We start from the raw sequence: 16550 nt of genomic DNA, 5'->3' as shown, positions 1-16550 counted from the left end.
ATTGAAAAAAGTGGGGTATGCAACAAGAGAAAGGTCTGCAGCACACTCATTCAGTGTCCATGGTACATTAGGAACACATTAATTACAGAGGTCACAGAAAAACCTCAAAAAAAAAAAAAAAAGTGGTCTTGGATTGAGAACTTTCATGAATTCTTAACTGCTGTCCTTAACCACAACCCATAATAAAATGCCCCCTGAAGTTGGAGGGATGCTCTTGAGTGCTGCACATTTCAGGCAGCCAGCGCCCTGAGGCACACAGACATGGACACAGTCCAGCACCTCTGCTTCTGGTGGGGAATGCTCATTTCTGTTTGAACAACAAAATGTACACTTATGCATCTGAGGGAAGATACTGTGGATTCTCTTACCCATATACAGCATGGCAAGGATTCAGTAATTTCATGGATATTCACCTTAAGATCTTGTAAGGTACATTAAGTAACAGTAAGAAGAGAGTTGATGGTGCCCATGTGTTTTCAATAAAAGTTCCTGATGGTGGAAAACAAAATAATTCAGGGAGCACCAAAACATTCTGTGCTTCAATAGACTGGCATAGATCACAGTTAGATTTTTTCCAGCTTTTAAGAAAAGGGAGTGAGACAAACACAGAGACACAGAAAAAACTGGTCAAATACCATTAACTAAAGCAATAAACAGAAACTAACCTGGCCAGTCACACCAGGGGATTGGATCTCAAGAAACTGCAGCAGCCTGGGGCTTTGCAAAGAATAAGAATAAAAACCTGAGGGTTTGTTTTTCAGGCAGTCAGGCATCAATTAAAAATATTTCTTTATTGGAATAGTGCTTGAAAAACCACATGCAGACTGAAGTAAATTCATCTTGCCTCAGTAGTTAGTGAATACAATGCAGAAACAAACGATATCATAGATTTATAGAATTCAAACTCAGAAAATACTTTGGTTATATAATTTAATCTTGCGTACTTTATAGGTCAAATGCTAAAATCTGTGTGAAGCCAATATAACCATGTTTGCTTAAAACATATCACCCAAGAAAAATCCAGCTGTGGTTTAAATATTTCAAGCAGCAGAGAGAATCCACCAAATCCATTATGGTGCTTATCCTATGACTAATTCAAATGCTAAATATACTGTATTTGTAATCTGAGTGTATTCCACTTGGGGTTTTTTGCTGCCAGATTCAAAAAACCTAGTTTATCATCATACTGGTTACATAAAAAATCATGAATCAATTGAATACTGCCATATCAAAGTATGCAGTGAATAATGGTAGGCAAAATGAAAAAGAAATATATTTTTTCCAAACAGAATATATAGACACAATTATCAATTGATACAATGAGCTAAGTAGTAATCCAGCCTCTGAGTCATCAACATCTATCCATCACTTTTGATTTGCAGTCAGAGTGTAAAGGAATGATCAAACTGAGCTTTCTCTTGAGAAGAGATCCTCAGCAATCTCGTGTAAGCATGTCTATGCAATGTTACAGCAGAACAGCATCAGATTTGTGCTTCCCACTCATACTGATATGAAGGAGGTGCTTTGTTTTCCCCCATCTCCAGCCTGTGGACTCCTTGGGGTTGGGCACATGGCTACAACCAAAGAACATCTTGGAGGATCAGCCATTCCATTGGGAAGCTTAGTGCCCTTAAAGAAGCAAAGAATTCAAATGCAAAGCTAAATTCACCTGCAGGCTGCTTCATCTGACTAACAGCTCACTCTTAGGGCTGCTTAGGTACGATACAACAAGTAACCACTGAATGTAGTGACAGGGGGGTACTTGGCTGGTATGGAGCCAGCTGCCAGCCTGAGCCAGACTTCCTGACCATAATTTAACTCCAATAAAGCATTTCCAGTAATTACTCTGTCAGTGTACTTGCTGTTATTGATATTTTCAGCCTGAAAGAGAGTTTGTCTACTCCATCAGTGACCAGATAGCCAGAGGCACGTGGGCTGAAGGATTCAATGGTATATTCAAAAACATAGACCCCCAGGTATGGAACATGGAACTTCCCAGTTGCTGGGGCAAACGAGGCGCCGTAGTTGACGTCCAGATTGTTGAATCTGATGGGTCCTGCAGCTGTCATTCCAAATGTATGAGAAGCAAAAAAAGCCACCATCGGTGCATATCTGTATGATCCTTTTGAAAAATCTGGAAAGGAATAAAGAAAAATTTTAAGTGATGCTACGTTGTAGAAAGGCAACTTGGACCAGCCAGAAGACCAAACGCAGATTTTCTGATGTCACATCATGCTGGGGATGACTGAACTTGAGCCACTGAAACACAGTATTCCTGCATAAACACATCTTTTTATATTACATAAAAAGTAATTTTCTTCACAATCAGTGCTAGATGTATCCACCAGAGAAAAATTTAGCAACAGCAAGGGAACTTGATGTTTGTCTATACTAGGTTATCATTAAGGGAGTTTTCTTCCACCTTACACCCCCTCCTAGTTTTCCCACTCCAGGATCTCTTTCATTGCTCATGTGAGTGAGCTGAAGGCAAGAATTTCAGCACAACTCTTAGACAAACAGCAAGGAGGTTCAGCATTCATGATGATAAATGAGGGGATAAAAGTATATGGGTTTCTCTTCAAGCCGAGCCTGTACACTATCATTCCCTGCTCCTGTACCAATGATTTCATTCACTATTCATATGCTGTCATGAGTAAAAATCAGCCAAATGACTGCTGAAAGATGCATAAAATTCACATTTTGTGTGGCCTGGGTGTAAATTATTTATTGTATTTATTATACTGAATAAGCATAATTTTCACGGGTTTTTTTTTCCTTTTGGAATCTTTCAAGGGTCTGCATCCTTTGCTGATGAAAACCAGAGGCCTAAAATGATTCCTTGAGGGCACAGTCCCACACCTTCTGGTAGCTATTGGTATTTACAGAACATTTATGGCTGCACTGAAGACATTATTTCCCAGTGATGTGATTTTACCTCCCCCTTCAAAATCCATGACATGACATTCAAATGCATCTACTGCACACCCTCCCACTCTGCACATTTCATCAGGGGGCTTTCCAGCTATTATCACAGGTCCCAAACCAATTTAATCCCATCATCTGGTCATATTAAGAAAAGAGATCACAAGTCACCCATGGGGATTGATGTCTTCAGCACCAAAACACGGGGCTCTGCTGCTTGAGTTGTCACTCATTAAAGTGAAACGTGAGGCCTCTGACCAGCAAATGCTCTGTAATTAGGCCCTGGGGCAGAGGCCTGCACTGATCCTGGATTGCCCTGCTAAATTCTGTACTTGCCAACACTCAGGGAATTGTCCTTCACCAGCTTCACGCTGCAGTTGACTCCTCCAAAGGGGTGGCGACAGGTGCAGACAAAGCTCTGTCTGTCATGGACACAGGTTCCTCCATTCTGGCACGGGGAGCTGGCACACGCTGAAAGCTGCCCTGGCAAAGAGAGGAGCAAACCCAACAGCCTCAGCTGTAATGCCACAGCAGGGACACTCCCCAAGAATGCAGCATTTTGGAAAGGCTCTTTGCCAAGTCACAATTTCTCCTGAAGTTCTTTGTGAAGGACAACTTCAGTTCCTGTCCAGCCTCCCTTTCCACCTGAGCGCAGCATTCCTGCAGCTATCCTCCAAGATATTCAAGGCTACCTGTAAATTCTGAGCTCAGCTTGTCTCAGAGGCTCAGGCACAAGCAGAAAGGAAAAAGAACCTCCAAAGGAGCTAGATCAGGCTGCTCTTTCTGGACTGAGCCATCTTCTCCATGGGTGTACCAGAAGAGATTTGGTACTGCTGCTGTACAGCTTGGACTGTCTTGTCTAGGACATTTTTCACCCAGGCACGTGACAAACATTGCAGGAGAGCCAGGCTCCTGGTGATGCAAGGTCCTAAATGCTGTCCCAGACATTTCCATTACTTGTCCATAAGTCCCTAATTCCAGTGTACCTATCAAGGTTGTTGCAGAAGATTTGGACTGCAAGCAAGAAAAATGATACCAAACAGGTGGCTTTGCAGAGCACCCTCACTGAGCATGTCCTTGCCTCTGTTGCCAATTAGGGATGAGCTGGCCAAATTAAACTCAGCCCATACAGAGAAATCTGTCAGGCCTGTGCTGCTGAGCTCTGAGACAACAATCACTGAGTGTCATTGAATAATGTGTTGTCCTAGCAGTGTTTTGGGGGGAGAAAATTCAGGTCACATTGAAAAAATAAATATTGCTATGAAAAATTCTTAACACAAAGCATTCCCAAACCACCTTTTTGCTTTATCTTGGTTTGGTCAAGTAAAATCAGATATTTTAGAAAACATCCCTTTTCTTTGCCAGGAATTACCAGCAGAACTCTGGAAAGAGAACTCCACACAGTCCTGTTATGGTGAATCTAGGTTGGTAGGTCAGAACCGAAAAAGTCTTGCATACAAGTACCTAGCTATTGCCAGGAAAATGCTGACCTGGATTTCACACAGATATTTCAGTCATTCCAGTGTTATCTTCGTTTTTCCAACCAGGTATTTCACAGACTGTTGCATAAAGGCAAACTGTTTCTGTGTGATATTTTAGTTCAGTGAGCAGAAGGCTGAGGCACATTGTAAAGTGACACTTGAATTTGCTCTGATATAGCATATGGATTTATAAACACAGCAGTCATTCTTTTCACAGAAAATAATGTCTACTCTGGAATGCCTGAAATAAAGCAATTTAGGACTGTCATGACTGGGTCACAGCACAGGCAAGTGGACATGAGAAAATAGTGGTTTGCTTCTCAGATAATTGTTTGCTACATCCTTCATTCAAGGTATTTTTCACTCACATTCACCAAGCACCCACAACATTTCACTGATATTTACCAAGCATTCACATATTTGCCAAGTGTCAAAGGAAAGCAGAAAAGGCAGGGAAACAGCTGATTGTGCTGACTGTATCATAGTCCCAAAATACAAAAGCTTCCTGTAAGAACACAGCAGTCTCTCTGCTAATTGGCCTCTACTTATCATAATCGAGAAGTAAACCCAAGAAACAGGAACAAGATCACTAAAAGGAAATGATAATGAGATCGAGAGTAGCTTTTAGGAAGTCTGCTGTGGGGTGATTCTGCCTGAACTTAACCTTGGAATTAATTCAAATTCAGACATAATCTACATTAAATTAATCCCCCCTGTGAAACACTGCTTAACAGCAACCGGGAAGCTCCTCCATTTGCTAGAATAGGAGAAGCTGTGTGGGATTTGAATCAAATTAGGATTTTCAGAGCAAGAGGCAAATTCTGCAGATCTCCACCATGCCAAACATCTCCATGTAACCATGCTGCAATAGTATCTTTCTGCTGTCATTTCTGGCTGAGGCTGCTTCTCTGCCCAGTATTTTCCCTTTCTTGCTGAAGAGTGTCCTGAGGCACTCTGTCTGAAATACCTCATTGCAGTAAAGATAGCAGAGGGTGCAGATTAGGAATAGATCTCCTACTAAAACAAATATTTTATTGTTGATTAATGTTTCACAGCTTAGTAGTGTAGATGAATAAAAGACAGAGACTATAAATTAAACGCTTGAATTGTCACTATTACTAGCAGAGAATAAAATGTAGCTGCTAATTACACTTGCTATGGTAGTAATGAGAAGAGCCAGTTAATGCTCAATTTTGCTACAGCCAGAAGCTCTTTTGGGAAATAGACTGCCAATGCTGTGCAAACAAATCTCAAACAAATAATGAAGCTCTCTCAGTATCTACTGGGGTTTTTAGAAGCAAAACAAATATTCAGCAATTTAATGGTCTCCTTATGGAAAAGATTGACTCCAGTAGTTCTAGGTGGTGCCCTAGAACTTGCAAGAAAAAGCTTTCATGGAGAAGGAATATCCATCCAAGCAGAAGATGGATATTTGCTAATTAGGGTAATGGTCTTGCTTCTTTAACTTACAGAAATGTAATGTATGGCTTTGCTAGGCATGAACTTTGTTAAGTACAAAATCTCATTACCAATGGAAAAGTCAGCATCAACATTGCTATGTAGAAACCTCATATAAAAATAAGGCTTCTCCACATCTGCAAAGAACTGCACTTTCTGCAAGTGAGCATATATCCAATGCTATCAAGCAAGTTATTTGTTAAAATTGAGTATAAACAATAAATGGGAAAGACATTAAATCATCAATATGGAATGAAAACCAGAGCAGGGGGCATCTTCCCATGCTCCAGGCAGGTAGCACTAGTGATACTTTCCAACAAAGTGCACGGTGTGGGAAGGATCAAAGACATCTCTCATTTTCTCTTCATTTCAATTTTGAACAAAGATTTTGAATTTCCATCCTGTGCAGTGCCAATAACAGATATAAACCAAAAAGGTCTTGAGGAAGAATTGAAATTTTGAATAGCAAACTATTCAAATTACTTGGTGCATTTTTAACTGATTGCCTGCTCTTTCTGACTTAAAAGATAACCAAGGACTGAAATCCTTCAATGGGGATGACTTTCATCAGCAACCAAGCTACTCATGGGATTATGGCTTTGAAAAGGATCCTTTCCACTGATCATTGAGAAATGCTGTCCCTAGGATGGGAAGAGATGAAGAATTAAAGTGGAATGGAAGGAAGGAAAAAAGCATGGAAAAGGAAAAGGAAATTGCCCATGGCCTTAGGACACGAACAAGAGTAATAGCTCTTACTACTCTATGTACTACTCTACTACTACTACTGTACTACTCTACTATTACTCTACATCTGCTTGAAATAGGGACCAAGTATTGGTTTAGAAATCTTCTTAAGTTAGGAGCATGTTACAGAAAACATTCAGGTCTGGATCTTCAAGAATATCTGGACATGAGTCTGTCATTAAGAAATCTCAATTTTAATGTGAATTAGAATCATCTCCGTATTTTGAGTCACTCATCCATTTTCTGTATTGTGCCAGAAGTTATATTTCCATAAAAGATTATCTTGTGCTTGTGATTTTCACTCAAGTATGATTGCAGAAGTCACAACTCAAGAGTTTGTACTTCTCTGAATTCATTCATAACTCATTTCACATGATGGCATTTGAATTTAAGTTCAGAAGCAGATCACACTGAAAATTTCCTTTTTAAGAATGGCAGCTCCTGCTTAGCTGAGCTGCTCTCCAGGTGGACTGGAGCCAAATTTACGTGATTGGCTGGATTCCTGCTTTTTCAGGAGCACACTGCTGTAACTGCACTTCTCAATGAAGTCCTGAAGGAGCCAGCAAAAGCCTCATTACAGTCGCGGCCCGGCCCGGCCCGGGTGGTACCTCGGGAGCCGGCTAGCTGAGCACAACCAGGGAGGCGCAGGCACGGCTCTCATCCCCCTTGATGTAGGATAAATTCACACCTCCCACTCTCTGCAGCCCGGAGACCTGCTGGTGTCTTTCTGCCACTCCTCGGTGTCCTTCTTCACCACGCTGGCCCTCAGCCGGGCCTGCTCCCTGCGGGACCGCCGCGCTCCGAGCGGGGCCGCTCCCGGGAGCCGCCTGCCCGATCCCCGTCCCGCACCGCGCCCCGTTCGCACCCCGGGGAGCCGCCAGAGCCCCCCGGGGCACGGAGCCACGGCGGCTCTTGCCGAGGGTGCCCGTGCCTTATAAGGAGGCGGTGCCGGGCAGCCCGGAGCGCGGCTAGGCCCCACCCGATCCCCGCTCCCAGCGGCGCCGCCGGGCGGTGCCCGTGGCCCGTCCCAGCCCCAGCCCCGTTACTGCTCTGTGAAAACCGCCAATCGCTTGTTTTTTAACATTTTAGAAGTTTACTAGTAATAAAATGTTATAAAAATAGCAATATAATCAGAGTAACAAGAATTTCGGTCAATTTGGATTAGGACTGTTATGTTTGCCCAATTATCCCATCATAAAAAAACCAAACAATATTAAAAGTAGTAACAATTTTAATTGCATAGTTAAAATAAAAATATATAAAATTGGATACAATGTAATTTGATTAAAATAAGGGATAATTTGGTTCCAATAATAGCGCATAAGCAAAAGATAACCGCGGGGTACGGAGGGCAGGGTTCAATGACCCTTGCCACATCACGTACAAGCTTGCTAAGTGAAAATCACCCCTTATATGCCATGTGTCAATGCCATCTCCTCCTATTTTCGGTTCGTCATGTCTCTATCTCCGCCTTCATTACCACCTTTACTACGCATGCGCCACCACTCGGTTTGGTGGTCGCACCAGTCTTTGGCGGTCATCACTGATGAAGGCTCTGTAGTCCTCTTCTTTTCCTTTAATTCACCTTTGGGTTACACATGCGCATCAAGCCAGTACAATGTAAGCCAAGACTAATGTATCACTGCATCTACATATCAAGGCAATAAATCCCTTATAATTAGCATTTTCTGGGACCCCACCAGGTTTTGCTTCCTTTCTGCTCATTTTTAGCAACTCTGTCTTCAGCTTCTTTCCGCCTGTCCTTGTGAACATCTGCTGGGAGGGGAGGTGGAGCCCCTCCTCTCCCTCTCTTCTTTAGCATTACAACTTTTTAACTATTTTATTGTTCCCAAATATCAATTACTGTATCAATATCGATTACTGTTTCAGTTTCTATCAGCACAAATCATACCTATTTATCACAGGACAATATGAGACAACAGAAACAAAGATTTATGGATGTCTGGGTACCTTTTTCTGGGCAAAATAAGCCCGAAAAAGGATACCCGTTACCAGAGGATTAACCCTTAAAAGCAATAGCCTGTTGCATAGTCATACACTTCATACATGATGCATAAACTCCATTCAAACAAAGGATTTTGTCTGGTCATCGTCAACTTCTTCCTCTTAATCCTAACAGTGTTGTCATAGCTGAGCAAGGTGGGAAGAAGTTCGTTTCTTTTGATAATGGGGCAATAAATCCTCTTTTTCTGAAACATTTAGGTGTCCTGTGGCTGCTATCTGGTGTGAGTACCTCATTCCTTTCTTTAAAAAAATATCCCACATACATAGTTTCTATTTTAACATTATGCTATAACCTAAAACTATATTTGAGAAAATTAATACAGCATAACTTTCTAACATCACACATATAATATTCATCCTAATATTTGAAAAAAAGCCAATAATAAAATACGCATTTTTCATATTCATGTTCCTCCAGTGGCTCTGGAGCTGTGGCAATCCAGGCTTCACACCAAGTTGCTGGGTCTTTTTCACCCTTCCCTTCCTCCACGGCCACTCTTCACATCAGGTGTAAAAACAACAACCCCAAAGAACAACCAACAAGGCCCAAACAAATGCCCAGAGTCCCAGAAGCCCTGACATGGGTGTTGTGGCATTCCCTGGCAGGGTTCTGTCCTAACTGTCCCTGTGCTCCCTCTTGAAGACAGCAGCTGCTTTCCAGGTACCAGCAGCATGAGACAGAAGAATCTCATCTGGGAATGAGTCTTCCAGCTCCGCAGCTAATTCAGAGCCTTTGGCATCAAGGTAAGGCAAGAGTGATTCCTTGAGGCTGGAAGACAGAGCAGAATGGCATTAACAGCAGGGTTAGAGCAAACCTCAAGTGCCACAATACAAGTGCACTGCAGCACCCAAAATACTCAATACACAACTGAACAGGGGTGTGTGTGTAGTGACAAGGGTTAAACAGCCAGGTGGAGGCACAGAGGCCAGCAAGGGGAGGCTGCAGGGCACAGCTGAGCTCTGGGGCTGAGCTGTGCCTGTGCAGAGCTGTGTGCCTATCCCTGAAGGCTGGCCTTGAGCACCATGGAGATTTTTTTCCAGCCTTAATGAATTTGTGATTCTGTTATTATTTTATCCAAGTTTCTGCAGAAGTGCTGTTGTTTGTGCCCTGGACAGCAGCTCCTGGAGTGGTCCAGCAGTGTTTCCAAGATAGCCTGTGTGAGATGGAAGTGACACCTGCCAGAAACGGGTGTGGATATTCCTAATGGTGCTGCCTGGGCAGTGTCCCCCAGGACGTGCATGTGCCAAGGGGGTATTCCCACTGTGTGCATGCTCAGAGGCAGAGAAGTGTCAGTTAGTAACAACTGTGGTGCCTTTGGGCGTGTAATTCCTACCTCCACATGGGATTGAATTCCTCCACAGCTTGGACACCTCTCAACTTCAGGATGATCATTTCATGGAGCTCCTGCAGGAAGGTTTCCAGGCTGGAGTGGACCAGGAAGGTGTGCAGGAGCTTGACAAGCTCTGGGGTGAGCTCTTCTTTGTAGGCACGACTGACATCTGCAAAAGGATCCTGAAAATGCAGCGAGGGGAGAAAAAACCCAAAGACACATTTGAACAGCTGCAGGCAGAGCAGAGCATGGCAGAGCAGAGGAGGGCACACAGAGGTGCTGGGGGTGCCATACCCTGCCGAGGCGCAGCAGCTGCTCAGATTTGTGGGCACACAGGAGCTGCCACAGGGCTATGCTGTGCCTGAGCTGGCACCGTCTGAGGGCCTGGAAGAGAAGGACATCTGTGGATGTGAGGGATGTCCTTGGAGCCCGTCCCCAGCCTGCCCTGCCCAAGAGAGCTCAGCACAGAGCTCATCCAGCCCCTTGGCCTCGGTGGAGCCCATCTGTCCTCAGTAAGCCAGTTTTTGATACCACAACAGGCAGTGGGAAAGTGAGAGGGCTCTGTCACACAGGCTGGATTTAGCATAAACCAGAAACCCACAAAAATCCGAGCTTTGCCCTCAGGACTTACCTGCAGCAAGTGAGGGTCTGTCTGATCCCCCATCTGCAGGACTTCCTCAATGTAGTCAGTCAGCAGCATGTCAGCATTCTCACCAGCAACGGCCAGGAAGCCCAGGGTAATCTCAGTGAGGGACAGAGCATCACACACATCACTGTAGGACTGCAGCTCCCCACTGATCATGTTCATCACAGAACTGGGCAGAGCAGTCTGAAAAACACAAAAGTCACAGGTAATACTGTTTTAGAGCCACTCCTTTTTCTGTTCCAATTACTCAAGGAAGATAACAGAGCCCAAGATGTAGGAAACTGAAATGCTGAACTATCTCCCTTCTTTTTGTAAATCCTGACTGACAGCACAAGACCAGATTGCACATACCCAAGGCCTGCTAAGAAATCAGCAAGCAAGCCTTTGGATAGACAAGGCAAGGCATAGAAAACCCTTGCAAAATCAGGGATTTCATGCTTGCTCTGCCTTCCTGCAAGGCAGAAACCCACCTGCTCCAGCTTGTTCCTGACATCACTGAACAGCTGCTCATTGTTCCGGTCATGTCTGTACACCAGGGTGGGGATTCCCTGTCAAGAGAGAAACTCATGGATGTGAAGCCTGGAACGCTGCTGGAAAGTGCCCTCCTGGCTGCACAGCCCTGCCCCTCCTACCGTTAGCCTGATGAGTGGCTTCCCCTGTAGGAACTTGCTGATCACTTGCTGCTGGATCCTCTCCAGATCAAAGTCCTGCAAGGTCTCCCCTCCCTTCTCCATGCTGTACTGGCAGTTGGACAGGATCAGAGGGATCAGGTCCCTCTCCACATCATAACTGATCAGGTGCAGGTCGGCCACTTCTGAGGGGCTGACCAGGTATCTGCAGGGAGCAAAGGGCCTGTGTTCAGAGGGAGAGGCCTCTGTGGAGCAAGGAAAGCTGCCTGAGAGGGAGCAGGGGATGCAGCAGAGCCCAAGGAGCAGAGCAGCAGCACACCTGTCATCCTCCTCAGTGTCTCTGATGACAGAGTATACGAAGTCGTTGTGCAGCCCAATGAGGTAACTGGCCAGTGCCGTGGAGCACAGCCCCAGCCCCTGCCGCCGCGGCAGCAGCACCTCCAGCCTGCTGTCCAGGCTCAGCTCGGCATTACAGTAGCTTTCAGGCAGCTTGATTTCCCCTGAAATACAGACAGCAGTGTTTGAGAAGGCCCAGAGCCAGCCCAGGCTGAGCCAAGGCAGAAGGAGGTACTGAGCTGAGAAAAGCCACGCACTCAGCGTTAGGGGCAAGCACGAAAGGGAACAAGTTCAGGTGAGAAAGGAAACAAGCTCAGGTAAGAATACTACAACAGGGAAACAAATCCCTCCCCTTGTATCTGCATTCTTAAAATTCAATGGCCAAGCCCAGCTTTGAGGATATGCCTCAGCATCAGTGATGGGAGGAATCTGAACTCAGAACGAGAAGCAGTGGAGCAGCAGGGCTGGGAAAGAAGCTGCTCACCATTGGTGTCCAGGGAGCTTCTCAGCTTATTCCAGACAGACAGAAACACATTCACTCTCCTCTCCAACAGGTCCCTCATCACACCTGAGAAACAACAGAAAAATAAATCCATGAAACACCTTTTCCTGGTGAAACTTTCCAATGCAGGGATCTTCAGCGCACACCACTGAACTCCAGGCAATTGCTCCAACTGCTCAAGAGACTAAACAGACACCAAACACCTTTCTAAAGGCATCAAATGGAGTCATCTGCTCAGTTTGTTACTTTTCCATTATTGCCTGCAGTTCTTCTCAGCAGTGTCTTGTGGCTTCATAGTCAGAGCTCTTGCCAGGCTCTCCCTGACTGGAAAGCCCACCCCCTTTTATTCCAGTTGCCTTCACGAGCCACAGCTGCTGCCAAATTAAGGACTTCACAGCTGTAGCTCATTTAGAACAACTAGGATCTGGGCAAGGCCACGTATACAATACATATGCTTTACAAGGACTCCTACTACACTGTACTTAATTCCTTAAAAGTCATCTGGTAACTTTTCCAACTCTCTTCAAGTCTCCAGTTCATTCAGATGAGAATTAAAAGGAAATGGAGAATTTTCCTCTTCACTTTCAACAAGACAATCCAGCATTTTCTGTTTCATTAATTACAACTTTGACAGAGTCTCCTCACCTGAGTGGGGCTCCCTGAAGAATTCCCTGATGGAGCAGTCTTTGATCTCTGCTGTGTTCTGGAATTGCCTCACCAAATCTTTCTGTAGAGCCAGAATCTCTGGTAGGAATTTCACCAGCCTCAGCTCACTTTCCTGGAAGAGGAATGGGAACTTGTGGGTAAAGCTGTGCTTGGACAAATTAGTTGGGAATACTTTTATGGAATTACTTCTTAAATGTTTAAAAGACAACAATAACTTCCATGTTCATTCTCAAGATCATAGCAAGTACTGAGATAATCTAAATGTGACTTAGTCCTGGGCAATCCCAGGCTCTCACCCCTGTAGCAGCCCCACCTTCTGCAGGAATTTCCAGAGGAGAGGGACGGTGTCCTTGGCATTCTTCTGCTGCACAATGTGGCCCAGGTTCTCCACTGAAACCCTCCTGCGGCAGCTCCACATCCTGGAATGGTGGATGTGGCTGTCCTGTGGCAGCTGGGACAGGAATGCAGCTGGGTCCCCATACACTATTTTCACTATGGGGTTGGAAGAGATTCTCTCATCCTCTTGTATCTGTCGGTTTAACTTCAGAAGTTTTTTATCCAAATTCTGCATTTTAAAAATAGTAAGTTATTGGATATTGTGAAATACCTTCAAAAGAGCTAAGCCATTTCTGCTTTTCCAGCTATACAAATTCATCCCAGAACAACTCCAGTCTCAGGCTCCCATTTCCCCCGGCAGAATAAAGATGGCTAATCCTTAACCAGCAGCTGTGCCATGGATGGGCTGGCTTTAGGAACAGCCAGGTGAAAAGTGTAGCACAGATATTACAACACATGAGATTTCCAGTGCATTTTGAACTGCTCAGCTACTGACTCTGTATAGCAGATTTCTCACCTCCAATTCAGGAACAATAATTGTGCTTGCAACAATTTCTTCCCATTTGTTTCTCTTGTCCTTGGTGGACAGAAACTCATCAAACCACACCATCCCTGCAACAGGAATATTTCACCTCTTATATCTGCAGTATTTCAGTGAAAAGAAAGCACAGATTCATGGGTGCTAGAAGTTAACTGAGTATTTTGGTTCAGCTGGAGAATGACTCCCAAGCATCACACAGTGATCCAGGTTTCCAGGAGCTTCATGTGAATGATGGGGACATTTACACAACTTCCTAACCCCAAAAGTACTGAACATATTGTCCAAGCTCAGACCATGTCCCATGACAGAGTGAAGCTTGGAATACTGACTGGTGCTGTCCCACAGTCCAAATATGGGCTACTTACACATTAATGCCTCTGTGCCACAGTGACTCCAGACCCCACCATGAACCCCACTGTGCCATCCCTCTTCTCCCAAGAGCTTCTGGGAGTCACTGAGAGGCAGCACGGAACAGGGATTCACAACAAGCTGCTGTGCTGGGAAGCAGCCCTGCTCAGGAGCTGCAAGCTCTGCCCATCTGTCATGACACTGTTTTGTCAATAATTCATTTTCAGAGTTATCAACTGCACCAAACCTTGCAAACCTCACGTACTTGACTGAAAGAAGCAAACAGACAAAAATTCTTCCCTCCTTACAGTAAGAAATAAGCTTCAAACTCTCTATTTTTCTCTTCAGCTCAGCTGCTGATGTTTAGGGGTGAAGAGGTTTATCAGCAAGGTGGCTGCAAGGCCACAGCCCTTCAACCAGAGCCCCAGATGTGACAGGGCAGGTGGCTTTTCTTAACACTGGCCTGGCTGCCGCCGGGGGGCCTGCAGGAGGCTGCTGAGCACCAGGTGCAGGATGTTGATAGTGTCATCCACACTCTTCCCCAAAATCCTGGTCAGCTGTGCCAAGTCCTCCTGAATGTGCTGCTGCAGGAAGCTCACCACATCATCCACTGTTGGCTTGATCATCCTTCCCAGGGACTAAAGACAACAAAAGCAAGAGTTGAGCACAGCCAAAAACATCCAGGGAAGCACAAAGCACACAGAGCTCTGTCCTGCCAGGCACCCCCACCTGTGGGACTCCTGCCACCTGCACCTGCTGGGATTCACCAAATCAGAGGGTTTTGAGAAAGTGGTTAAAAAGGCAGGCCTCAGACAGCAGACTTGTGAACATTGCTAATACAGCGAAAAGTTTTCTAAGCAGTAGAGCAAACGTGAGAAATAGCACAACAGACTTCTGTAATGTGTCCTTATAGATTGCAACAAGGTTATTTAATGTATATCCTTAGAAGGTTAGTATGAATGAGTCTCTGTGGTTTGTCTCTCATAAACGAGCCATTGTGTTAGAAAATAAGTCCCTATTGTGTTAACTACCATTACGTGTGTTTCATATGATTGGATAGAATTTTTGTCAATATGTTTTGTTCTATGTGTGATTGCCTGAAATCTAGGCTGAGATGGCTTTATGCTACGCTGTAATGTGACATCTTCTTGGCATTCCATTTGGATCAGAGAGCTGTTAACATCCTGTTTCCATTGTCCTGAGACTGACGTGCTAAATAAATAGCTCACGACACTGATTCGGATTGCCCCGTCTCCGTTCGTGTCTGTATATAGCTTGCCGCGGCATGCACCAATCAAGGCAGTGCTGGGTGCATGTGCCTGCATGGAAGTGCAGGAACTAACCAAAATCCCTCCTGGGCAAGGAGGGAGGGAATTTTGGTCTATGCATCCTGACAGACTGCACTGGTCACTTGGCAGTATGATGAAAAGGACCAGCAGCATACCAAGGTTCCCCTATATTTTGTGTGACCACTTGGAAGCATTTCTGGAAGATACCTGAGGGTCTCTGGAGGCTCCCAGCAGCATGGACAGGTGGGTGAGCAAACGGAGCAGCACAAAGACCACGGGGGACACACCCCTGTCAGACGTTCCCAGTGTCCTTCTGTGCTCAACATCTCCAAGGATGTGGCCAGTTTGAGTTCTGTCTGGACGTTTGCTGTAGGAAAGTGCATATATGGTTTTTTTTTTTTTACCTGGACAAAAACCACACAAGACATCTCTGATACCCAGCAATGCCTTTTTGACCCATAATGTCTTTGAATGCCATAAAAGCTGCCAATTCAAAGTGCCACAGAGGAGTGAAGGCTTCCAGTGAGTTTTGTGCACAGAGAAGCAAATTTCTTTGGTTTTGCTGCCTGATTACTCTTGCTTGGACATCTCTCCCTTACACCTTCCAGAGAGCAGCATGAAGTGGTTGGTACCTCTGGCCTTTGAGGGCACCACAGGCAAGTCCTACATCATTTAGCCCTGCAAAGGCATTGCAGCAAAGCCCACCTGGAACGACGGAAGCCCTTCACGGGTACGTGGTTTCTGCCTCCAATGATGACGTGGCATTCGGGACAGCGGCTCTTTTCCATGGGGCGCCCACACTGGGAAAAGCAACAGGAGAGCACTGAATTCCAGAGAAACAGCTTCTGCAGCAGAGAAAGGGAATGAAACAAAAATCCAACCTCTAAGTGGTTAATTCAAACCCTGCTACAAACTGGGCCTCTGCCTGATGATCTATGGTATAAATGCTAGGGGTATGACAAATTTTACATTACAATGACAAAATGATCAATAATACTGAGTTTAGAAGTGGAACTCTGTGCATCAGAACATTAAAACCAGCAAACAAAATAAAACAGTTTGTTGTTGAAAACTTTGTCTGCTTAAATACCCACCAGTCCCAAATTCTTACCTCTCCCACAGTGCAGGGGTGGCCTTTGGGACATTCTGTGAAGAGAGAAACAAACAGGACAGTATTCTAAGACAGATTTATACAGCCCTTTTTATTCCCTTTCCTAGGGACCATCATCCTGGAGTAGGAAATATGCTTCAAGATCTAATCAAAAGCCCTGACTATCCCAAAGCCCAAAGGACTTA

The 16550-nt window shown here is 44.8% G+C and overlaps 1 protein-coding gene across 4 annotated transcripts in view; it reads right to left on the bottom strand.

Moving 5' to 3' along the window:
• Positions 1-7721: 7721 nt before the first annotated feature.
• The window catches only part of LOC102064388 (E3 ubiquitin-protein ligase RNF213), a 46687-nt gene continuing 37858 nt past the window's right edge, over positions 7722-16550 (bottom strand). For 3 of the 4 annotated variants that reach the window (XM_074540914.1, XM_074540915.1, XM_074540913.1), the window contains exons 51-65: positions 16366-16400; positions 15960-16054; positions 15462-15621; positions 14429-14603; positions 13594-13688; positions 13054-13305; positions 12720-12852; positions 12057-12140; positions 11556-11736; positions 11240-11441; positions 11078-11155; positions 10593-10790; positions 10256-10345; positions 9965-10143; positions 7723-9399 (exon numbers count right to left, since the gene is read on the bottom strand). In XM_074540914.1, the coding sequence (XP_074397015.1) occupies positions 9246-9399; positions 9965-10143; positions 10256-10345; positions 10593-10790; positions 11078-11155; positions 11240-11441; positions 11556-11736; positions 12057-12140; positions 12720-12852; positions 13054-13305; positions 13594-13688; positions 14429-14603; positions 15462-15621; positions 15960-16054; positions 16366-16400 (2111 nt within the window). In that variant the 3' untranslated portion in view covers positions 7723-9245. Of the gene's footprint in view, positions 9400-9964; positions 10144-10255; positions 10346-10592; positions 10791-11077; positions 11156-11239; positions 11442-11555; positions 11737-12056; positions 12141-12719; positions 12853-13053; positions 13306-13593; positions 13689-14428; positions 14604-15461; positions 15622-15959; positions 16055-16365; positions 16401-16550 lie in introns of all 4 variants that reach the window. The other variant, XM_074540912.1, reaches the window with a different exon arrangement.

The sequence above is a fragment of the Zonotrichia albicollis genome, chromosome 5, assembly GCF_047830755.1.
Source record: "Zonotrichia albicollis isolate bZonAlb1 chromosome 5, bZonAlb1.hap1, whole genome shotgun sequence".
In the NCBI taxonomy this organism is placed as follows: Eukaryota; Metazoa; Chordata; class Aves; order Passeriformes; family Passerellidae; genus Zonotrichia; species Zonotrichia albicollis.
This window is presented reverse-complemented; position numbering and strand designations above follow the sequence as displayed.